The following is a 26269-nucleotide window of genomic DNA, read 5'->3' as shown; positions in this document are numbered from 1 at the left end:
CTCCGCGGCGCTTCAGTCGGACTCGAAAATACAACCGCCGTACTCTGGTGCTTCCCGAGCTTTCTTCCGGAAGGCGCTTCGGCGGAGGGCGGTGGTGGAGCGGCTCCGACGGAGACTGAATGGAGAAGAGCATTGGCGAAGATGAAGAGAAGGAACAGAAATGGAGGCATATTTTGGGAGGTGAGATTTACAGAGATTAAGCGATTGGAAATAAATAGGGTTTTTGGATCCGACATTGGAATGGGGGTGAAAGGAAAGGAAAGTTCGTTGGAGAAGCAGGGGTCGATTTTTAATTAATAAAATTAATTGGCACTGTTTGGGGAAATGCAAGGAAATTTAGGCGGGTACACGTGTGGTGTGATGTTGGAAATATAAGATAATACAATTAAGATTGCAAGTGAGGGAACAATATCATTTATGTGTTTATATGTAAAGCTGTGATGACAATATAATATTCGAGTTTTATATTATTGCAATTTGAAACAAGTATTAAAAATAAGATCTCATGGTGGGGTTGCTAAGCCAATTCAAGTTGTGTATTAGTATTAAGGTTATTGGCTTATGGAGATTAATTACTTCGGAAAGCCCTCTTTCTATGGAGTATAGTTTGAAGCCTTTGCTCCGTTTGCTATTCTCGTATAGGAATATTGATGAAATGAATGAAACAAATTTGTAATGGGTACATTTATGATATAAAATATGTTTTGTGAAATAATACACTCCAACCCTTTTTTTCCTTCTATGACTATTTGAGTAATTTATCATAGGAATCTATATAAATCATTAATATTCTGCATGAGACACAATGAGTCAACCTCTAGTTCATGTATCTCTTTTAGAAAATGTATTTTAAAACTCTCCATTATGTGACTATAATAACTCTTAAAATGAAGAATTTGATAATAAGAAGTGCACATTGAACTCACTTTTGAAAAAGCTATTTCGTTGCTTGAAACTACTTTTCTCGATTTTTTTTAGTTACCAATATCAAGGTTAGGAAATGCTCCTCTTGGCCGGTTGTATAAACTTCAATCATCACATGTTTGGGAGTGATTACAAAAATTCTAAAATTTCACATTCAAAATCATTTTAAAACTCGTTTTAATGACTCAAAATTAATTTAATATTTAATTTTTTACTTTTAAATGTACTTTTTTATATCATCAAAATGAGTTTTGAATAATTAAATACATGTATTATAGGACTTTTAAAAACGATAAAAGTGATTCTAACCATTTTAGAATTACTCTCAAATATGTCCTCAATTAAGCTATATCTTGTTGTTATTCTAATCAACAATTCCATATTTTGGATTTTCATTTTATTATTGTAGGGGAATTGAATGCGCACATTGTAAACAATGATAATGTTCAAACCCAGAAGTAAGCCAAATAATATAACAACTATAAATTGATATAACTAAAAACCTCCAGATACTGTAGAGACGTCAATAGGTAATCGAGGCACGTTCAGATAAGCATTGTCCTTAGAAGACAATTGTTCCCTTTACATGGATTGTAAGCAGGCTATAACGATCGTCTTACATGATATGATGAGTAACTCTAGTAGGATTGCAAAATTGAACTAGTCAGATCTAGTTAAACTATTGGATACTTGCTCTCAACTCAACTTAATATGGAAAGAAAAAAGAGAAATGAGAGAACTCTTCAATTTGGAATAAGATGCTATCAATGAAGAAAGAAGTTGCTATTTATAGGCTAGTAACTTAGTCAATCTAAAAAATATAAAATCAAATCAAATAAATAAAAAAATTAGAACATTTGTCAAATTTAACTCAACTGGATTGTTATTTGAAAAAAACTAACCATAACTCATTCAAATTGAAGAAACTACAGATTTAACTTTTATATATGTTATTGACTAAATATATTTATATATATATGTTAAATTTATACATGAAACATCTTTTAATTTTAAGTTTCAATCAAAGTTGAAAGTTTCTAATCTTGAATTTCATCTACATAATTGAATTCATTTGTTTATGTTCTAGTATTCAAATGTTTCACTTTTTTTCACTATAAAAATCCAACAATTGTGAGTGAGGCACCGATATCAAGCTTGTGTGAAGAAAATATGCTAACCTTCAAAGGAAACTTCTAATATTTCCATTCTCTTATTCTTTCACACAAATGTTTCTCTCCACCTTTTGTCATATACCTTCTAACAAAAGTTAGCGTGTAACCTTTTCAATATGTTAGAAGTGTGATCAAAGTTCCATATTATCTAGATAACATAAAGTCATAAATTTATAGTTAAATAAGGACAATATCTTTATGAGTACAAAATCTTTCTAGTGATACATGTATTGGAAATAAATTTAGGGAATTTAAATTTATGAAATAATAATGAACATATGGGTTGTGTCCAAAGTTTTGACGTGTAAACACAATAATTTATGTGGGAAGTTCCAGTGTCGGAGAAAAACTATGGTTCCACTTATATCATTTTCTTTACTCTCAGACTAGAAAATATCATAAAAAGAATTTGACTAAAGTTAGTACACTCAAACTCAAAGTGTTTCTAGATTTAAAGTCAATGACATAGATTCCTTTTATAGTACTTAGAGTCAATCACTTTTGTTATGGGTGAATTAAGGCTAAAGGCTAATCCATCACAACCCATGAGGTTTGACAAGCCCAAGTGTCGAAAGGGGGAAGACGAAGATCCCAATTTTCAAGGCTCCCATATTTGAGTTGAGGAGCAATCCTATTGTGGGTGTCCAGCCCACTTGTTGCACAAGCAATATTTTATTTTCAACTTGTGTTTTTGTGAGTCCAATTGGGACTAATTTTTAGAGTAATTATGTAGAATGACCAAATTCATATATGCAATTGGAAGAATGACAATTTTTTAATTATAAGATTTATGGCCAAAATATTGAGGTGTAGGACCCCACCTTATATTTTATTTTTCAATTCTACCCACGCTCCCATATATGGATGATGGATATTTTTCCTCATTTTAGGAAAACCCATGACAACAAATAAAAAGAAAAAGAAAAAGTACATGATTTTAGGAAAGCTTCCCATGATTTTAGAAAAACCCACACCAGTTTAAAACTAAGATTTTGTTGCGATTTGATTTTAAATTTAATTAAATTAAGATTATAGTGTTAGTTTTTCCCTGCTTCTTGAAGGTTTCTATCAACACATCAACAAAAAAAGGCTTATTCTTTTGAGGAGCAAAAAATTATAAATAACATGTGGTGTGAATTTTTAGTAAGAATTGAAAACAAAATAAGTATAGATTATTAACAAGCACCATAGAATACAACAGCAAAAAAAAAAGTCATATTCCCTTTTGCCAACGGATTTTATTTTGTTTTAACTTTAGTTATTTCATTTTGCACTCTAATCGACAATCCTAGATATTTGATGAATTTATGTTTTTGTTTTTTCACTTCCCAGTTATAATATACTTGTTTTTGTAAGCGACACAAATACAATGTAAATACAATTTTCGCATAGCTTTACACTAACTTTAATTTTCATTTACAACATATATGTAGATTTTTAGTTTAGGGTATTTGTGTGGTTCAATTGTTTTTTTAATACATATTATTCGCATTATTTGAGTGACTCAATCTGAGTAGAAGGTATTTGTGAGACCTATTATGAGACAGATTTTTAGAGTTGATGGGTAGAGGATATTTGATAACTATTTTTATTTGCTTATTACGTGCATAAATTTTGAGTTATTATTTATAATTAAATATTCTTGATGATTAATATTAATTTTTTGGTGAAAATCAAAGTCTATTTTTTTTTTTTAACTTTTCAACACTAATCTCTACTTTTAAATATATATATATATATATATTAAGACTATGCATCTCTTCGTTAGTTTTGATTGCGTGTTGATGTTATTTTAGAATTAAGGTTAAATTTTGGTTAATTAAGTTTGTTAGATCTTGTTTTAGATTATTAGTTTTATATTTCAAAATACAACATAATTATAGGAATTAGGTAGTAGGGGTATTTATGTCCAATATTAAAATTTAAACAACATCAAAACTAATCATTCGGTTATTTTCACAAAGAAAAATACATTTGGGCATTTTTTAAAAGGCAATGGTTCGGTTTTTCAGCAACAACTTCCACAAAATTATCGATTGCTGGAGATTGAACATTGGATTGTGCTGAAATTTGGTTAGCCTATTTGAGACACATAGGGTCTCGTTTTGAATGGTTGGATCATTGTTTGGAGCTCAGGTTTGTCCCTAATCGATGTCGAACACAATCTGTAATGAGTGATTTTCATTCTTTTTATCTCTCGAGTGTTCATCTTGTATGTATGAAAGTATTGGTGGGTAGTGAACCTTTGTATGACTAATTTGGGTTCTTTTTGCCTCAATTTTATCATAATAAGATAAGTTGATAAGGGTGGACTCCTTATAAGTCCTGTGGTTTTTACTCTTCATATCGAAGGGGTTTTCCATGTATAATTCGTGTGTGCTCTTTGCTTTTTAGTCTTTTAGTCTTTTATGGTTTATTGTTGTCTGTTGTTGGTTAATTGATTGGTGATTATTCAGTGATTTATTTGTGGTGTTTTGGAGAACAATTATTTGGTTGATTGTCTTGAAGGAGATCCTAGTGGGTTGTTGTTATATTGTTTGGGTCCTAACAGTTGGTATCAGAGCGAATTTTAATTTAATGATTGTTATGGAGTCTACTAGTAATGGTGGAGATAGTTCAATCATAAAATTGACATTGGCCAATTACTCCATTTGGAGACCCATGATGGAGGATTTGTTATATTGTAAAGATTTGTTTGATCTAATTAAAACAACCACAAAAGCAGATGACACAATTTCTAAATCTGCAAAACCAGAGAAAATGGAAGAAAAAGATTGGAGAAAGTTAAAGAGAAAAACTTTGGCGACTATTAGGCTATTAGAATTTTCAACCATGTGTCTAAGGAGTTCGACCCATATGAGTTGTAGAAGAAATCGGAAGGTCTTTATGAAATGAAGACCACACATAACAAAGCTTCTTTAACCAAGCAACTTGTTGATTTGAAATTGAAGGGCGGGAGGTCTATTTTTGAGCATTTGAGTGACTTTCAGATATTATTAATAAATAGACTACTACGAAGATTGATTTTGATGATGAATTGCAGGCTTTGTTTTTGTTGAGTTCTTTGCTGGATAATTGGAAAACCTTGGTTGTGACTATTAGTAACTCTGCTCCAGAAGGTGTTTTGTCTTTGGATATTATTAAACAAAGCATGTTCAATGAAGAGATAAAAAGAAAGGAGATGAGAGTTGATAATTCACATGCTCTTGTTGTTGAGAATCGTTGAAGAAACAATAGTAAGGAACTTAAAGACCATGATAACTCAAAAGAGAGGTCCAAGTCCAGAGACAAAAAGACTATGACATGTCATTACTTTAACAAGTCTGGCCATATAAAAAAGTTTTGCTATCTTTGGAAGAAAGAACAAAGTAAGAAGCAAGCCTCACAAAAAGAGGAAGATGATAAAAATATCGCAATAATTATTTCTTAAAGTGATATTGTTGTCACCTTGATTTGTGCAACTAGTGAGTGCCATCATGTGGAGAGTTCAAACACAAAATGGGTGGTAGATTTAGGTGCTTCATACCATTGTGTTCCTAAAAGAGAGTATTTCATGAACTATCAATCTTGTGATTTTGGTAGTGTGAAGATGAGAAATAAGAGCTCAGCTAGCATAGTTAGGCTAGATGTATTCGTGTGAAGACAAGTATTGGGTGCACACTTATATTAAAGAATATTGCGCCATATTCCTGATTTACGCCTTAACTTGCTATCTGCAAATGTTCTTGATCAAGAAGGATTTCGACATACCTTTTGTGGTGATAAGTGGAAATTGTCTTAGGATTCAATAATAGTTGCTTGAGGTAAGTTGTGTTGCTCTTTGTATAAAACAAACTTGAGCATATATTCTTTTGAGTTGAATGCAGTAGAAGAAAATAATTCTCCAAATTTATGGCATCAAAGGCTAGGGCATATGAACAATAAGGAGATTGAATTATTGGCAAGAAATCTCTTATCCATGTTGATAAAACAGTTTCTCTTGACCCTTGTGATCATTGTTTGGCAGGTAAGCAACATAGAATTTCCTTTATAGGAAGTCCACCAAAAGACAAGGAAAATTGAAGTTAATACATTCTGATATTTGTGGGCCTATTGAGATAGAGTCACTTGGTGGCAATAAATATTTCGTCACTTTTATTGATGATGCTACTCAAAGAATTTGGGTGTATATGTTTAAGACAAAAAGCCAAGTGTTCAAGATTTTTAGGAAGTTTCATGTCATGGTAGAAAGAGAGACCGAAAGAAAGTTGAAGTGTCTTCGATATGACAATAGTGGTGAGTATACTTCTAATGAGTTCAAGTCTTATTGTTCAACAACATGACATTAGACATGAGAAGACAGAGCTTGACACACCACGACACAATAGAGTTGCTAAGAAGATGAACAGAACCATTGTGGAGAAGGTGAAGTATATGATTAGAATGTCTAATCTTCCTAAGACATTTTAGGGTGAAACAATGCAATGTGTCATGTATTTGATTAATTGATCTCCATCAATTCCTCTTGGTCTAAACATTCCAACGAGAGGATGGAAGAGACAGGATTCCACTTATTTGCATCTCAAAGCCTTTAGCAGCAAGGCATACATGCATATGCCTAAAGAACAAAGGTCAAAGCTTGATTCGAAGACCAATTTATGTATTTTTGTTGTGTATGGGGATGAAAAGTATGGTTACAGACTCTACAATCCAAAAAAGTTGAGCACGGAAAGGGTGCAGATCTTTTTAGTACAAGGTACGCTTCTACTATAAAGTTGTGTTTTGATACTACTACTAATTCTACTTCTACTTCTTCTGTTGTTTAGGCGAAAAGTGAGAATGTTGATGATGTACATGATGATGTCGGTGAGATACAATCTGATGGTAATATACTAGATCATATTGATGATGATGATCTTGATGAGTCTTCATCCGATGAAGAAATTCATGAGGAAGATGCATATGAAGAAGTGATTCATGGAGAAGTTCATGAGCAGGGGGAACAACCTATTCCCCAAGTGAAGGATACTCAGGCTCGAAAGTCCACCAGAGTGTGTAAACCTTCAACAAGTTATCCTAGCTCAGAGTTTATTCTAGTTAGTGAAGATGGAGAGCCAGAGAAATATCAAGAGGTCTTGTCTCATAAAGAAAAAGACCAGTGACTTGATGCAATGAAGGAGGAGATAAATTCCCTAAAAAAGAATGAAACCTATGAACTAGTGAAGCCTTCAAAGGGCAAGAAAGTATTGAAAAACAAGTGGGTTTTGAATTACAAAAAGGATGGTAAGAAGATAGTGAGGTACAAAACCAGTGACTTGACTTTGATGAGATCTTTTCTTCAGTGGTCAAAATGACATCTATCAAAATAGTATTGAGATTAGCAGCAAGTCTTGATCTTGAGATAAAGCAACTTGATGTAAAAATAACTTTTTTACATGGTGACTTGCATGAAGTCTATACGGAGCAACCTGAAGGATTTGAAGAAAAAGGGAATCATAAGCTTGTTTGCAAGTTGAAGAAGAGTCTTTATGGGCTTAGACAGGCACCAAGGAAGTGATACAATAAATTTGATTCATTTATGATAAGCAATGATTATAAACGAATTATAACTAATTCTTGTGTGTATTTTAGAAAGTTCCCTGCAGGCAACTTCATCATTCTTCTTTTATATGTAGATGATATATTGATAGTGGACAAGATATAGTTATGATTCAAAATTTGAAAAAAGATTTGTCTAAGTCATCTGACATGAAAGATTTGGGTCCTGCAAAGTAAATCTTAGGTATGGAGATTGCTCGTGACAGGAAAGCTGGGAAATTGTTGTTATCCCAATTGAAGTATATTGAACAGGTGCTGGAAAGGTTCAATATGAAGCATGCTAAGCCTATTAGTGCACCGTTAGCAACTTACTTTAAACTAAGTAAGAGAGCTTGTCCTACAACAGAGAGAGAAATAAGTTATGTCATTTATTCCTTACTCTTATGTTGTTGGTTCTTTGATGGATGTTATAGTATGTACTAGACTTGATATTACACATGCAAACAGTCTAGTGAGTTGTTTTCTAACCAATCCAGGTAAGACTCATTGAGAATTAATGAAGTTGATCTTTAGATTCTTGCGAGGCACCTTTAAATTGAGTTTGTGTTATGGAGGTGGAAAACCTATGCTTGAAGGCTATACTAATGCTGACATGGCAAGTGATCTTGATAACAGAAAGTCTACCTCGAGTTATGTGTTTATATTTTAAGGGAGAGCCATCTCATGGCAATCCAAGCTACAAAAATGCGTAGCATTGTCCACAACTGAGGTAGAGTATATTGTAGCAGTGGAAGTAAGCGAGTTGATGTTATGGCTTAGAAGGTTCCTTCAAGAGTTGGGTTTGAAGCAAGATGAGTATGTAATATTTTGTGATAGTCAGAGTGCTATGGATTTGAGCAAGAATCCAATGTATTGTACTCGTACTAAACACATTAACATTAGATATCATTGACTACGATATGTAATTGAAGAGAAGATATTGAATCTGAAGAATATCCACACCGACAAGAATAGTGTAGATATGTTAACTAAGGTAGTTCTTGGAAGCAAGATTGAGCTTTATAGTAAGCTTGTCGAGATGAGGTTTAAGTGGTCATGGATGTGATTGAGTCTTCCCCGTGTTGGGTTGGAGGGGAAGATTGTTGTGGGTGTCCAACCCACTTACTGCACAAGCAAAACTTTATTTTAAACTTGTGTTTTGTGAGCCAAATTGAGGCTATCTTGAAATCCTTAGATTTTCTTTTATGTGATATGAGATGACCTATGAAAAAAGAGAGTGAAAAAGAGGCAGAAAATCAGAGAGGAAAACAACAGTTTGGTTTTTCAGCAACAACTTCCCCGAGATTATCAATTGTTGAAGTTTGAACCGTTGGATCGTGCTAAAATTTGGTTAGCCTATTTGGAATATATATGGCATGTTTTGAACGGTTGGATTGTTGTTTGAAGCTCAAGTTTGTCTGTAATCTCTGCCAAGCACAATATGTAAATGGGGTGATTTTTCGTTATTTTTATCTCTCAAGTGTTCATCTTTTATGTATGAAAGTATTGGTGGGTGGTGAACCTTTTTATGACTGATTTGAGTTCTTTTTCTCTCAATCTTATCATAATAAAAAAAGTTGACAAGGATGGACTTCTCACAAATCCCGTGGTTTTTACTTTTCACATCGAAGGGGTTTTCCATGTATAATTCGTGTATATTTTTTGATTTTTAGTCTTTCATAATTTTATGGTTTATTGTTGTCTATAGTTGGTCGATTGCTTGATGATTATTCGGTGATTTATTTGTGGTGTTTTGTAAAACAATAATTTGATCGATTGTTTTGAAAGAGATCCTAGTGGATTGTTGTTATATTGTTTGGGTCCTAACAAGTCCAACCCCCAAAAAGAGATAATAAAAACCTCACTATATGCGTCTAGTCACACAACCTATTTCGACATTGCCCTTCTGACATAGGTAGAGCCCACATAAGAACGTCAAGACAATGTCAGACTACTCAAAGGTATAAATAATTGAAGAGACATGTCAATCCATTAGTATATGCTATATTACGTTGCTCAATTCGACATCAACTATATCTGATATCAACTTAAGCTTTAGAATGTGTTAGATGAGAACCACATCTTCCATGTAGAATTATTCTCTCGTAATATGTTGCCAAAATTTCTACGAGCATAATGGATTTGAATTGCAACTTTGAAGGGAAAAAATGGGAAAAAAAAGTGAGTCAACCTGGAATCTACAGCCTGCATATCAGATCATGTTCTAGAAATTGTAAACATGTTGCCGCTGTTCATAATTATTTAAGCAAACAACGCTTCCTTATTCTATAATTAACAAACCACATTGCTCATAGATTGTCCATTATATTGGAAGCAACATGTTTTCCTTTTATATTTTTTAAAACTAACATCTGAATATTTTATATTTCAAATTTTGTGTTTTTTTCCCTTTCTTTATGACATCAATTTGATTTTAGCCAACACAATTTTTATATCAATATTCGTGGGTTGATTTTGTGAGCTGTAGTAGAGTGCAGATTTTCAACAAATCTAAGGAAGAAGACAGCACCGATATTATAAAATATGCGGTTTAGTCGAGAAATTGTTTTCGTAACGATTTTTTATTTTCATTTTATTTCTTTTATACTTATTTTATTTATTGGAAAGGTATAAACAGTGACCAACAAAAGGTTTAGGCTGAATTACTTTATTTTATTTATTGGAAATGTATTTGTTATGTCGTCTACTTGTAAGAATTTAGTGATTCAGAATAAATAAATAAATCAATCAAAGTCAAATTACAAATTTGGTTTCTATAATTTGGAAAAAATTAGAAATTTAGTCTCTATAGTTTTAAAAGTTTGAATTTACCTTTATAATTTTATAAAATCTCATAAATAATTGTTAGAGAGTACGAGACTCCATCTCAAAATCAATTAGCAATGAAAAGAGTAACCCATCTATCTTATAAAGAGTGTGAGTTACCTTGGTTTTTCCAATGTGAGATTCTTAACAATAATCCATATAGTTTAATAAAACTTTTATAAATAGTTCCTATCGAAAAAACTATTTATGAAAATTTTATCAAGTCATAGTGAGTCAATGACTACAATTTAATTATAAACTACATTGGTTAAATTATAAATTTTTTCAAATTATTGGACCAAATTTGTAATTCAACTATAAAACAACCATAATTAAGCCAGATTTATTTTTAAAAACATAAAATGGGTTTGAATGATATTTTTATTTTTATTTTCTAAAATACGTTTGTAAAAGAATTATTATTTTTTAAAAGAGATTTTTACATGAAAAATCCTTGTGAGTCATATATTTCATTAAATATCTTTAAATTTGAAAATTTTTATTGAAAGCTTTTAGGTTAGTTTTGGACAATTTTATCATTTTTCCATTTTTTTAATATATTCGTTTTTTTTCCTTGTAATTAATGAGCGGCCTTTTCTTTTGGTCCTTAATGAGTTTTTTTTTTTTTTTTTTAAAAAAAATTATTATTTAAATTATTTTTTTATTTATGAATATCTATTTCCATTTTAATGCACTAAATATGTGATTAATGAGATTTTCTTTTTCTTAGTTATAGGAGGATTGTTTCATTTTCTTCATCTCTTAGATTTAGTTTCGTTTTAATCTATCATGAACATCTGTTCGTGATCTTTGCAACCTTAGACCAGCCTTCGTCCGTTCATTGTCGACTTCGACTAACTTTTCAATCTCCTTTGTTTGTCGATTTTAGAAGAAGTAAAATAGTTCTGTAATTTGAAGAAGTCATGAATAAAGGAAGAAGAAAAAGAGTGAACAAGAAGAATGCAAAGAGAAGAGGAAGAAACGTGAGAAACACGTCTAGTAAAAATTTTGGAGAAAAATGAGAAAAATGGAGGATTCAAACCATTTTTTTTTTTTAAATTTTTTAAAAAGGAAGTAATGGGTGCATGGATACACGAAATTGTATGCATGGATGGGGAGATATACAAAATCCTAGACATCTTTTTTTTATAAAAATTTTTGTTTTGTTTTATAAAAACAGTGAACGAGGTCTTAATGGTATGCATTTTTTTAATTAAAAAATATTCTCAAAATAGTATAAGCTCATTGGGCCCTTTACATTTTGGGCTTTCTAGTACTCGGCCCAGGATATCGAAGCCGCCCTGCCGGCCCATAAAATCCTACCCGCCACCCGTTTCCGCCATCACTGCAACCGTGAGTATCTGGGCGCCTCCTCCTCTACCAGTTCCATAGGTTTGCTGCCTTTCATCAATCTGCCATCAGGGCTCTGTATTGCCACTTCGATTTCTTCAGCTTCAAAGTATCGAGGAAGAAATGCCAATTCTTCCAATTTCCCTCGCAATTCCAAACCCTCTTCGTCCGCCCTTATTCTCTTTCTCTCAGTCTCTAACTGGTTCAAACCACCTCTTCTACTTTCCAAATCGGATGCCGATCGTTTCAAAGTCGACAACGCTTATTCGAATGGGTGGAGGTCCTAGAACTTATCCAGGCGGAGTATCGAAGTGGCAGTGGAAGCGGATGCAGGCCAAGAAAGCTAAGCAGCTGCTTAAGGCCCGGCTATGCCGCGAACGCCAGATATATGAAATGCGTAAGCGGGCTGAGCTTAAGGCGGCTGTCGCCGAGCTGGAGAGACCGTGGGAGGTTGTGGAGAGGGCTCCCAATTTGTTCTCCGTTGGCGCCGATGAGCAGGTGAAGGTCTTGGCGGATAGGTTTCAAAGGCCTGGTGGATTCGATTTGTGGACGGAAAAAGATGGGCCTCAATTGTTTCAGACGGTTGACGAACTACCTTCCGCTAGGTTTTTCCCGAAAGGGGTGGTTCATAGTGTAAGGCCGTATAGAAGTATTACTGGGTCGGAGAGTTCGTTGAGTTTGGATGCAGAAGCTGGAAATGAAATTGCAACTAGTTTTCAAGAAGATGATTTTAAGACTCACCGTAGGTCTTCTAACCGGAAATTGAGAAGTGCGCCAGTGAATAAAGGGGAAGTTAACTCAGATTACCCAGATTACTCGAATACAGAGGATTCTTATCCGAAGCGTTCCTTGGTACCATCAAGTAGTAATGGTAAAAATGGAAATGTATACGAGGGCGGAACCAGGAATCGGGGGACTGAAAGAAACCTGAAGTCTTCTAAGAGAGAATTGAATCCAGGACAAATTGGATTGGATAGAAGACAAAGAGTTCCTGGTTCTCAGGCGCACAATAGCAATACACAATATGGAAGACGCAAGGATTCCAGGCGATCCAAGAGTTCACATTCTGAAGTTTATGATATGAGTTTGGAGCATGATGGGAGTTACAGATTCCAACCAATGAAAAGTCGGTCAACCTGAATGATATGGCCCAAGTTAAATCTTGAGAGAAATCCTTTTAGTATAACAATCATATTGGCTGAAGAAGAAAAATTCACTTTGACTGTGTCGTAGAATTGCTGGAGCTGAACTGGAAAGGCCACCCAGATGACAGGTTTGGCTGATAATTGTCTCATAGGCTGGTTAGCTGAGGTGGATGCCTCTCGAAGTATGTATGTTATACATTCTCACTTCAGCATATCCTATGTATATGTAGTTTCTGAGATGACTTAGAAATACTTTATTGCATATCTCCTGCACGTCTTTGTATAATGCACTAACTTATCAAGTCTTTTAGTTCTATCAATTTACTCTACAATTTCTAGCTACTTTACTGATGTAGGCAGATATTATTAGTTTGATTCTCCTTTTATAAAAGCATAAGAAAGTGGAAGAGGTTTTATAACGATAGAATGCTTAAACCATGAACGGGCATAACATACAAATTTTTGTGGCAATTGTGATTAACAACAGAAACTACAGATGAGAAATTCACCATGTAAAATTGTCACAACAGTTCAGATGATTCCCTATTAGACCTATTATACCTGATGATGGAATGGAACCAACTTACTGATAAGGAAAAACCAAAGGTATTTTTATAGAATTCAGCATTTTTTATGCTCCCATGGTTTGTTATTTGTGCTCTCTAAACCTTATTTATTTAGAAAAAAAGAAAAAAAAAGGAAAAGAAAAGAAAACCCAGGCCGAAAGGCGTTAAACACATAAAAACAAAAAAAAAAGCTAACCTTTATTGTAATCTGTAAGTTATTAGTCACATATGTCGGTGCTTTTCTTTTAATTCTATTTTGGCATCATCACAGATTCACACAACTGCAATTATCTTAAACTAAGATACAGGCTTCATAAATATTCTCTTTCCAAAATTTTCAAATGTGTGCTCTGTGAACGTTTCATCTCGTCATGCATGGATGAATATTTATTTATTAAAAGCCTTTATCACATTAATATAAACTTTGGCTTAACAAAAAAGGTCATTTTTAAGTGATCGTGCAACATACCACTTATCAACTGCCCAGTATCTCTGTATAACGAAGCATCTGCCACAACAAGGATACACACCTAGACTTAAACGATCTTCTAATATTTCACTTGACACGTAGATCAAGGTTGCTGAAAATTATGGTGTAGCTCCTATCTTTTGCTTGAGTTGTACCTTCAGCCATTCAAATGCTCATCAAACACTGTTTAGTGTCTATTTAGGCCCCACCAGTGCCCATGTCTATTGGCATATTTGTGGGTTGGTAACAGTAACGCGTTCCCTTGTCATGGCGTCTTGGAAATTATCAGAATGTCATGGACAGCCTTTCTCAAAGTATGTCTACGCTCTCTCAAAGAAGGCATTTCAGATTTGGAGCCAGTAGTCAAATTTGCTTCTCCTTAGCAGTTTTTCTTGAGGTGCACTGGTGTTCACAACTCTAACTGGCTATTTTCTTCTTGATAGAATTCATCTTCTTCAAATGGCCAATAAATAGTGAAATCTCAAATGATCACATCCACCACTTAATTGTCTTTTCTTTTGGATAATTGATTCAATTTACTTCTATCTTCTTTAAATTAACATGAAGTGGAAGAGATGGATGGACTCCTAAATTAACATGAATATCTCCAACCGGTGGTTGAAAAAGTGAGAAAAAGTCTAGCCTCTTGGAAATAAGGTTACTTTTCCAAAGCTTGGAGACATGCTTTGATTCTGTCAGTTTTGAGTGGCGTTCCCATTTACTTCTTTTCTTTGTTTAGAGCCCCTAGTAAGGTTTGCAAGGACATTGAAAAATTTATGCGTAACTCCCTTTGGGAAGGGGCAAGGGAAGAAGGATATGGTTCACACTTGGTTTGGTGGGATATTGATGGGAGCTCGGTGAACCAAGGGGGTCAGAAATTGGTAACTTAGGGGGTCTTTGGGGTAAGGAGTGGAGTAGTGAGAAGTAAAGAGTTATGAAGCCTTGGGAGTTGTGAACTTATGGGGCCCACAGTGTAAAGAGTTGATAAGATATAAAATTGATGTCTTTTAGTAGTGGGACCCACCAACGCCTCGGGCCAAACAAGGAGTGGAGTTCACAACTCTTACTTTCCAACTTCTACTTCACAACTCCTCAGGCCAAACACACCCTTAAGGACTCACAACTTGGGGGCACCTACCAGAACTTATGGAAGGATATTTCTAATGAGCTCCCCTCTCTCGCATTTTGTTCGTTGTGTGGTAGGGGAGAGTAAGGAAGTGTATTTTTGGAAAGATAAGTGGTTGGGGGATGAACCTCTTTGCTTTACGCTTCCTTGTCTTTATCATTTATCCTCCTTTTAAAATCACATAGCGTTTGACATTTTGATTGGTCAGGGAGCTTGATTTTCATATCCTTTAGGTTTTGGTCGCTCTTTGACTGGTAAGGAAGCTGAAAAGGTCATATATTTGATGTTGTTGTTGGAAAGTTTAGCTTTAGGTATGGTTGAAAGGATTTGCATGTCTGTAATCCCAACCCTCTAGAGGAGTTCTTCTATAACTCATCTTTTTCATTGTCTGCTAGATCCTTCTCCTTCTAACGAGTTTGTTTTTTTTGTCCTCTTGAGGATTAAGATTCCTAAGAAAGCGAGATTCGTTACTTGGCAAGTTCTACATGGATGTGTGAACACTTTAGATAGACTCTTGAGGAGGTTGTCGTTGTTAGTGGGCTTGTTTTGTTGTTCTTTGTCGGAAGACGGAGGATGACCTGGATCACATACTTTGAAGATGCGAATTTGTGCACTTTGTCTAGAATTTGTTCTTCTAGATGTTTGGTTTTATGCTTGTTTGTCAAAGAGACAATAGTATTATGATCGAGGAGTTCTTCCTCCATCTACCTTTTTGTGAGAAGTATCGTTTCTTGTGGTTGGCGAGGGTGTGTTATCATGTGGAATCTTTGGGGAGAAAGGAACAATTGAGTCTGTAGCACGTTAGAAAAAGAGCCTAGTGATGTTTGGGTTCGTATTAGGTTTCGTGTTTCTCTTTAGGCTTCAACTTTGAAGTTCTTTTGTAATTATTCTATAGACACTATTTTGCTTAATTGGAACCCTTGTCTTGAGTGAGGTTCCCTTCTCTGGGGCTTAGGTTTTCGTATACCCTGAAGTCTTTCATAATTTTTTCTCAAGGAAAGTGGCTCCTCTATAAAAAAAAACCAAAAAAAAAAAAAAAAGAAAAGAAAAGAAAAGAAAAGAAAGGAAAGGAAGAGAAATATCTCCAACTCCAACCCCTTTTCCTTAGTTGGGTTCCTTTTGGAGGCTTGATTTTTTTGTATGTCCTTGTATTATTTCCTTTTTTTTCTCAATGAAAGTGGTTGCTTATTTATTTTTTAAAACGAATATCTCCGACCATAGCTTTGGAAGTCTATCTCAACTTTTAAGTCTCAAGGACTTCATGAAGAATAATACAACTGTTACGGTTGGCATCGGTAAAAGAGTGAGTTTGGCCTGATCTATGGATTTCAGATAACATTCTTGGCCTATTAATCTTATCACTAGTGTCTACAAAATCTTGGCTAAGGTTCTTGCTAATCGCCTGAGGAAAGTGCTCCCCTCGACTATTGCAGGGACTCAAGGTGCTTTCATAGCCGATATTCAGATTCTTGACCAGGTTTTCATTGCCAATAAAGCCATTGAAGAGTATAGGGTTAATAAGAGGAGGGGGTTATTTTCAAACTTGACTTTGAAAAGGCTTTGATCATGTTGATTAGGACTTTTTGGATAAAGTGTTGGAGAAGAAAGGGTTTGGGTTCAGATGAAAAATGTGGATGTGAGGGTGTGTTAGGAATGTGCATTAATCTTTCCTGATAAATGGAGCACCTAAGGGATTGATTTAGGCTTCTAGAGGTTTAAGACAAGGGGATTCCCTATTCATCTTCTTGTTTGTTATAGTGGTGAATGTTTTAAGTAGGCTCATCTCTAGGGGGGTGGAAGGTAATATCGTTGAGTGGCATACCTATTTATTAGCTTTCCCTGTTTAGGGCTCCCAACTTGGTTTGTAAAAGTATTGAGAAATACATGGGAGACTTCCTGTGGGAAGGTGCGGATGAATGTAAAGGATCTCACTAGGTTAGCTAGGAGGTTTTGGGGCGTCTTGTGCGCCAAGGTGGGTTTGAGATTGGGAATTTAAGACTTCAGAACAAAGCTCTGTTGACTAAGTGGTTTTGGCGTTTTGCCCTTGAGCCCGAATCCTTGTGGCATAAAGTCATTGGTAGTAAATGCGGTACTTATCCCTTTGTCTAGATGGCAAAGGGGGTTAAAGGTACACACACTGGAACCCTTGGAAAGATGTCGTGTTAGAGCTCCCCTCGTTCTCCATTTTGGTTTGTTGCATTGTGGGGGACGGTCAGGATGCTTACTTTTGGGAAGATCAGTGGGTTGGGGACAATCCCTCATGTTCCGCGTTCCTGCATTTTTATCACTTGTCGTCCTTTAAAGATCGTCTGGTCTCAGACTTTTTGGTGTGGTTGGGGAGCTCTGTGTCCTTTTCTCTCGGATTTCGTTGTCGTTTAACTGATAGGGAGACGATGGAGTTTGCCTCTCTTCTTTCGTTGTTGGATGAGTGTAATTTCAGGGAGGGGATGAAGGATATTCGAGTTTGGAAGCCTAATTCTTTTGAGGGTAGTGTGAACACCTTGGATACCAAAGAAAATTAAATTCTTCACCTAGCAGGTTTTGCTTGGCTGTGTGAGCACCTTGGACAAGCTTGTTAAGAAGGGGTCCTTGTTAATGGGTCATTTCTGTTGTATTCTCTATCTGAAGGTGGAGGAAAACCTGGATCACCTTCTCTAACGCTGTCAGTTCAAGAGGTTTGTGTGGATTTGCTTTTTGCAGGAGTTTGATGTTCAGATAGCTGGTTAGAGGGATATTTGTGCGACGATCATGGAGTTACTCCTCCACCACCTTTCAGAGAGAAGGGTCATTTGGGGGGTTGTGTAATGGGATGTTTGGAGGGAGAGAAACAATAGGGTGTTTAGAGGTTTGGAAAAGGTGCTCAGGGAGATTTGGTCCTTAGTGAGACTTCATGTGTCACTCTGGACTTTGGTATCGAAACTTTTTTGTAATTATTTTATAGGCAACATCTTGCTTAGTTGGAAACTCTTTTTTTTTAGAGGGTTGTTTTTGGGGGCCTGTTTTTTTCGTATCCCTTGTATTCTTTCACCTTTTCTCAATGAAAGTTAATTTTCCTATCCAAAAAGATATATATATATATATATATATATACACATTCTTGCTCATTTTCCCAAGCTATGAAATACCTCAGTGTTGGAATGCTCAAAACAATGATTGATTACTGGATCTAAGAACAAATCTGGATAATCCAGATTTGGAGTGGCTACTATCCTCATGGTCTCAGATCTGTCTGGCCTTTTCTCTTTCGAGATATTGCTATATATCTATCTACGATTACCATATGCCCTTTCTTCAATGTTAGGATACTGAAATTGCTAAACCAATGGATGAATACCTCTTTCTTTCAATTTTATCTTTGAGGCCTTAACAGTTAAGCTCTAACGATAAAATTCAAGGCTGATATCCATGCATCCTACATCAAACGAATTGGCGTATTCTTGGTAAAGGCCATTGGGAAAATGCTTGTCATATTTTTTCTAGGATGTTCTTGTATCCTAAACATTTGCTGAAGAATCCCCGTACTTTTTTGTCCTTTGTCCTCCCACTAATTGTAAAGCAGAATATATAAAGTCGAAGATCCTTTGGTTTAATGCTAGGGAGTGACCTTTTGTTGTAGTGGATTGAGAAGAATAGGAGAATTCAAATATGGATTCTCAGGATTGGGGGAAAGTTTAGGCGTCTTTTAAATGTATGCTTCATTTTGGTGTTCTCTTCCCAAGTATTTCCCTAATTGACGCTTTCCTTATTTCTTTCATCAGACTGCCTCTTTGTAAATTCCTTGGAAGTTTTCAACATTTCTTTCTACCTAATGAAAGGTTCACTTTTTCTATCAAAAGGAAAAGGAAAAGGAAAAGGAAAAGGAAAGGAAATAAGGAAAAAGAAGAAGAGAGGTAGAAGTAGAAAGGAAAAGAAAGAAGGGGAAAAAAATCTCTTTCCTTCTGTGAATAAGGGCTAAATTCGTCCGATATTGCTCTCTCTCTCTCTCTCTTTTTTTTTTTTTTTTGGTGTTTTCAATTTAAGAAACTTTGTGCTGCACAGCAACATAAATATTATTTCAGAGCACTTCAACCATCATTGGAGTTGCACTTGTTTGACGATGGTAGCATCCCATCCTATCATTCTTGTCTGTTCGTTGTTTTACCCAGGCAGATTATCTGCAATTTTTATGCAATTGGTACTTTAAGCGGCTCTTTGTCATAGCTCCGTATCTTCAATTATGACTAGTGCTACCTTTATGGTTTTCTTTTTCAAGGGGTGCAAACTTTATGATTGATCTCTTCAAATGTAAATCAATGGTATATGCCATAGAATCTGTACAATTTGAATGCTCTCTTATCATTCGTTCTGCTGGCATACTTTCAAAAGGAGATTCTTTGGTGAAATCTTATCATTTGCTTTGCTGGGCATCCTTTTTGTGATAAGGAAAGATCCTTTAATAGTTTTCTTGATTATCTAGTTTTTTTTCTGCTTTTTTTTTCCAGTGAGTTGGTCTAAAAATTACTCTCTTTAAAGATTTTTCAATCTCTTATCTCGCATCTCATTGGAAACTTTTTTTTTTCTTTGTAATTTCGAGGGAATGAGCATTCAACCTTCTTTTTAAATTCTGTCCCATCAATGAAATCATAGGTGTTTCTGTCTAAGAAAAGGACAAAAAAAAAAAAAAAAGAGAAAAAATTGTGACATTTTTTTTGATTGCTTCGCGAGTTGGCGTCCTTCAATTGCCTTACCGTGATAATACTAATGGGTCAATGGCGCACATATCTCAAGCACTTTATGTCAAATACTCGTACAGGTACTTAAATGTGCTTAGCCAGATAAATTTGGAGATAGCATTATCAACAGGGATGAGAATTATTTTTGCTGATTGTTGGCACTGTAAAATCAAACCGACAGGTATGTTATTCTTTAACATTTGTCTTGCTTCTGTAGGTTCTTTTAGCTTTGTTAGAATTGCCTTTGCTTGTTATCTGTATGCAGATAAGACCAACAATTATGCCGTCTTATCTGTTGGTTGGCTCATTGGTTGCAAAATATGCTTTTGCTTTTTGATATTGGATTAAAAGGGGTTTAGGCAACTTCCATCTCTGTCCCACTGAAATTTACTCCTATATGTGTCAAAGTAGCAACAACTGAATCCCTCCTCAATTCAAGAATTCCTTTTCACTTTGCAAATTTATTGGAAACTCTTTCTTACGCTTGGTGTTAGCCCAGCTCTTCCTAATTCCGCACATCAAGGCCTTGAAATCCTCTTATAGGTTTCATTCTAGAGGAAGAACCAATTATTTGGTGCAATGCTATCAGAGCTGACTTTCATATGTGTGATTGGAAAGAAATTAAAGAATTTTTCTGGAGCCAAGTGTGCGGGTGGAAGATATTTGGAACACACACCAATAAACAAACAATATTTGTATATATTTCTTCTATGATCACTAACAATGGGAACACGTTCCTATAATTCCTTGTAGGTTTTTGTATCTTTCATTATTATCAAAATTTACCTTTTCTTATCACATGCAAATGGAGAAAAAAAAGAACAGTATCATTTAAACATTAAGGAGGATTATACAATGCAAATCAACCATGAATGATGAAACACAAACGAACTTCATTTTCTTATCTGTTAACCATGAAACACAAACAAACTTCATTTTCTTATCTGTTATCCAGAGCTGACTAGCAGTCTATCCTCCAGACTGGCTTCACCGTCATTAAGAGCTTGGTAATTTCTGGTTTCAGCCATGTGCTTTTAAGGTCCTCTTTTCACCTGCTGTGATTACTGATAAATTGTTCGATGTAGTATTCTGAAAACAAAATATTATTCACTCATCCTTTCTGGCTATACTTTGTCAGATGATAGTAGCATCTCATCGTTTCCTTCTTTTCTGTCAAATTTTTGTTCAAGCAAATTATGCATTTTCTACTTGCCTCAATCACACCTCACAAGTATATCGAATTACATATACTAGTGCAGAGCTTGTGATTTTTTTTGATATCTGTGGGTGTCCGGGCCAGCTTACCTGCACCTCGACTAGTCTCACAGGATAACCCGCTCGACCCTACAACATTAAGGGTCAAGGAAATTCATAGGAAATTAATTCCTAGGTAGGTGGCCACCATGGATTGAAACCTTGACCTCTTAGTCATTTATTGAGACTATCTCCTTTTTACCACTAAGTCAGTCCATGATGGTTTAATGTAGAGCTTGTCATCGATATTTTAAAATTTAGAATCCGACTTTCTTATGGTCAATCCTTGTAATTGAGTGCTAAGTAACGGGTTGGTGGCAAAGTCATATTTGTAGCTAGCAAGTCCCTTTATGCCTTTAATCATTTAATGGCCTCGCATCAATTGATTGACCCATATGGATAATACTAATGGCACACATATCTCATGCACTTTATGTCAAATACACGTATAGGAACTTTTACATGCTTAGTCTGATAAGTTGGAGATATCATTATCTACAGGGATGGAATTGCGACTGGACACAATAGCTGTAATTTCAAAAATTCAGGTACCGTTATTCTTAAATTTTCTACTCTCTAGGGTTTTCTTGCTCTGTTAAAATTGTTCAGTCGCTGTAGATTTGTTGATAAGGCTAAAGCGACGGTTCTTTTCAATAGTTTACTTTAGGCCCTTGGTTCATTTGATGTTGATGCTTTGTTTTTCTTGTCTTCTTGGCCGAAGAGATATATTCAACTGGTTTTAGAAATAGTTCTTTCTCCATAATTGGGCCTATAAAATCAAGTCATAATGCCTTTATTTAGTTTGTAAGCAGAGTCAACCGCCATAGTCCCTTCAATCTTCTGGTTTCCACATCTTTTACGTAAGTGTATGTGCATCGTGGGTTTTTGTGCATCTCTTTTTTAAGCTTATCTGAGTGGATTTCAGGTTCTGTCACAAACTGGCACTAGTTCTACTATTATAATAGTGCTATTGTTAGATAAGAATTTTGCATGTTGCAAAATAGTTTTTGTCATTAGCCCTTTATGAGAAGTTGACTTCTCTGCATAGGTGGGCGGCTATTTCAACCTTTTTGCTTGTTCGCAACCTTATAGACTTTCTTCTGTTTTGCTCCCTTTTAAAAACTTGTGGTAGGAACACATCCATTTTACTAATAGGAAAAAAAAAGCTTTTTTTTAGAGAGGGATGTAGCATTATAGAGAGTTAAAATTAGTAATGTCAAATAAAACTTGTTTAAGTTATTTCCAGAGGAAGATAGGTAGAAAGTAAAATCTAATAATTTTCCATGCCTGTTTAAAATCATCAACAAAGGTTTCACAGTTTTTTTTTTCTTTTATTTTGAAAAAGAAATATGACCTTTCATTGATACGATGAAAGGAGTCTTATTTTCAAAGTACAAGAAACATAATAAAAGATAAACTACAATAAAGCTTAAACCGAAAAAATAAAAGTGTTCCAATTTAAACTAATTTCCTGAATAGAATAATTCGAAAAAGCCTTGAATAGAGAACACCAAGTGGATGCAAGAAGACAAGTAGAATTCGAACGAGCTGACTAAGAAAGTGACTTATAGGGAAAGACGCACTGATTTTGTTCAAACCAAATTTTTGACAAAAGAGTTTTAACTGCATTGGACCATAAAATCTGAGAGCTAGAGGCCAAAGGAGGGCCAACCAGCGAATAAGTCAACTTCTTGGCCATTGTAAGTCTTGCGGTGTAGTCCTTCAGAGGTATTTTTAGTGAAAGGACAATGCCAGCTTTTGAAAGATTATGATTTGAATAAAGATAGTATGTTACTCTGAAAAGATTTATCAAAGACCTACTGAATCTGGAAAGTTGACACCAAGCTGATTGAGAGAAACTGCATTAAAAAAACAGATGTTGTAACCATAAAGATCATCACAGAATTAAAACAATATCTTCAATTCATGGCCTATTGACCCATAAGCATGATCGAGGAACATGAGGTGACCCAATTGTTGTCCTGTACTCGGCTTTGATAATTTTGAAACAAGAATGAGCAAGAGGCAACTCTTTCTTACCTCTGTTTCAGTTTGTTTGCAATAATAGCAAATATGGTCTAAATAATAGATTTATCCCTAGTAAAATATTTTACAAAAATGGCACAAATGTAAGAATTCATATATAAGTGATATAAGTATATTACTGATGTAGTTATACATTAGGTATAGGGTTGCAAATATAGCCATTAAGCCCAAATTCATGGGAAATATAGCAAAATGCAAAAAAATTACTGTAGCAAAATTTAGATACAACCCGTAGAAAATTCTCAAAAAGCCCATCAAATAGCCATCAAATCCATCTACAATCATTGGTTTTGTGGCTTTTTGGATTGTGGACTGATATGTTCGATTCAGTGGAACTTGACAGGTTGGTTGTTGATGGGCTTGATGGCTATTTGATGGGCTTTTTGGGAATTTTATATAGGCTTTGTCTAATTTTTGCTATATCTGCAATTTTTATGAATTTTTGTTATATTTGCAATTAGTTTGGGCTTAATTACTATATTTACAACAAGCCCTTACAAATTTGGAAGTACAAGAACTAATTCTTTATGAACTAAAGTTCAAAAGTTAAGTTGTTACTTCCATGAAAGTTCAAAAACCAAAAGTGATTTTTAACCCATATTTTATCAATTATACAAAATGGTAAATGGGTGATATACTTTATATTTGTATGTCAACGATTTACTTTATTAATAATAAAAAAATAGTAAAAATAAGTGATATGCAAGGAAAGAAATCATCATACTTACAAAATTTTCCATTCATTACATTTTTCCTTTTTGGATATTTCACAAATTGTCGATGAGTGGGATAACATGTTTGTGGATGACACATATTGAATACAAAATCACTTCAAAATTGTTGTTATGCGGATCGAAAATTATTGATGTTGATATGTTAGAGAAGATATTTTCTACATTTCATGTCTCGAATATGCTTCTACACTCCAATTCTTTTCTGAAATGTGGAATACGTGCTGAATACATTGGATAGGAGAGAGACACTTGTTAAGCACATTGGACAAATGAAATGGAATGTAAAATCTGTAAATTTTTACTTTTTGTTTGAAAAAGATTGATCGTAATAGGAAATAAATTCTAAGAGTGAAACATACCAACTTTGTACTAGAGCATAAAAATATGGAGATATTACTAAATTAATCAGTTGGTATTGAGCATTTAAAAAAACGTTTTTTTTCCCAAGTTTGATAACCATTTTGTGTTTGGTTTTCTGTTATTGAAAATTGTATTTTGTTTCTAACAAGTTTTCGATAAGTTTCTCACTTACTTTTTTTAGTTTTAAAAAATTGGCTTAGTTTTTGACATCGTAGTTAGAAAATACGTTAACACAGTAAAATTATAAGTAGAGATAATGTTTATAAGCTTAATTTTAAAAAATAGAAAATCAAGAACAAAATGGTTATCAAACAAGACCTTCATTATTTGTTTTTAATGGCTTGTTTTTAGATCTTAGTCCTTTGCTAAAATTAAAAGGTATTGCATGTTCTATCTCAATTCTTTCATATCATCTTTCATATATAAATATCATAAACTAAAACATTCTTTTAACGTGAAATTTATTGAAATATACGGAAATATCAAGCATACATAAAAAATGTGTCTTTCCCCTGCCCTTGGCTTGATCTTTTACTAACTGGTGTGTGCCTATGCCTCGTGTCTCTGCCACTGTCTGTCTTTGTTTTGGTAATGGTTTTCTTGGGGTGATGCATTGCAAGTGAAACACTTTTACTCTTTTAGGAAAAGCACTTTAAGAGTGGTAAAATTTGAAATAAAGATTGGATTAGAAGAATTTTTCGTGGTTTGTTACACAGAATAAAGAGATCAGAAGTACTAAAGACATCAGATTGGTGGTGGTTTGGAGAAAGCACATAATTTATGCTTATTCTACTACAAGCTGTACTTCGCTTATAAATTTAAGAACTACTCTCAAAAGTCATTCTAAACTCATTTTGTAGTGTTAGATTTTTCAAAAGCACAATTATCTGATCATATCTTGAAAGATTTTGAAAGGTGCTTCAAGTTACCTAAAAGGGCAATTCACTGTTTCAAAAGTCATGTTAAACCTACTCCCAATAGATTAGGATCTACTGATATGCCGGGAGTATTGTTAAGAGTTTATTGTTGAGGTTTATGATGAGTACTTAATCTGCTTCCTGGATCTTTTATTGGTTTAAGATAATTTGAAGAGATGTAAAGCAGTAAACTAGCTTTTATTTGACAAAGATAGACCGTCCAGCTACCATTATAATCACTTCTACCTAATGGATTACTCTGTTTCTTTACAGCATCAGCCTCTAGAAGGTTCAGAACCAAAATAGAGATTCCTTATCTTTCATTCGTGCTTAAAGGACCAGCACTCAAAGACCAATCCACATTCCACAGAGACCCAATCAAATTAATTCATTTTTATGGCATGGACTGACCAATCTTGTTTCGATTACTTGGGATCACCACCTCTTTCTCCTGTTTGGCTAAGGTAAATTATGAAAGTTTTGAACCTTTTTCTTTTGAAGGGTCCTCTTCAACTATTAGAATGATTCAGACCCAAAACTTTTCTCTTTTATGGCCAGGCCAGATTTGTTACTCTGAGTCTGAAATGGACAAGAAGAGCATGGAGGTGGATTAGATATTGTGGTGTTGTCATTGCTTGTTAAACTATTAGGTTAAAAAACACTATTAGTCCTGTACTTTAATGAAAAGCAATAATTCAGTATCTAAATTTTAGTATGTAACAATATTATGTAATAATATTGCTTCTGTACTTTTAAATTTGTAATTATCAATCCTCTTAGCTTAACAAATTTAAAAGTATAGGGACGAAATCGTTATTTTCAACAAAACTATTGTGTTTAGGATAGGATTGGGAAGAATTGCAAATCTTATTGATAACAGAGGGGACAGCACAGCCACACACCACCTTGTATTAGATGAAATGATATGGCCAAACTATGAACATCTCACGTTCTTTATCTCTAAAGATGATTCTGAGTCAGCTACCAATACATTCCCTTGTCGGTTTCTTGTGGTGTTAATCCAAACAATGCCTTTTTGGGGATAACTACTGGCCATACGTTGATGGTATTTTGTTGTAGTGGTTGTTTGTTTTGGTTTAATATATATTTTT

The 26269-nt window shown here is 34.5% G+C and overlaps 1 protein-coding gene across 5 annotated transcripts; it reads left to right on the top strand.

Annotated features, from left to right (window-relative positions):
* The first annotated feature begins 11811 nt into the window (after window positions 1–11811).
* LOC120074621 lies at window positions 11812–25877 on the top strand. 5 transcript variants are annotated; one of them, XM_039027796.1, is made up of 6 exons: window positions 11812–13155; window positions 13461–13579; window positions 19927–20027; window positions 21602–21648; window positions 25431–25621; window positions 25716–25877. In XM_039027796.1, the coding sequence occupies exon 1, from the start codon at window positions 11952–11954 to the stop codon at window positions 12966–12968; it is 1017 nt and encodes a 338-aa protein (XP_038883724.1). In that variant the 5' UTR covers window positions 11812–11951; the 3' UTR covers window positions 12969–13155; window positions 13461–13579; window positions 19927–20027; window positions 21602–21648; window positions 25431–25621; window positions 25716–25877. The 5 variants fall into 5 exon arrangements, with proteins under 5 accessions (XP_038883724.1, XP_038883723.1, XP_038883726.1 ...); XM_039027795.1 differs by having other exon boundaries at window positions 11812–13159; XM_039027798.1 differs by lacking the exon at window positions 13461–13579.
* The last annotated feature ends 392 nt before the right edge of the window (window positions 25878–26269 follow it).

The sequence above is a fragment of the Benincasa hispida genome, chromosome 3 (assembly GCF_009727055.1).
Source record: "Benincasa hispida cultivar B227 chromosome 3, ASM972705v1, whole genome shotgun sequence".
Lineage (NCBI taxonomy): Eukaryota > Viridiplantae > Streptophyta > Magnoliopsida > Cucurbitales > Cucurbitaceae > Benincasa > Benincasa hispida.
The sequence above is the reverse complement of the archived record's forward strand: the minus strand, read 5'-3'. Positions and strand labels throughout refer to the sequence as shown.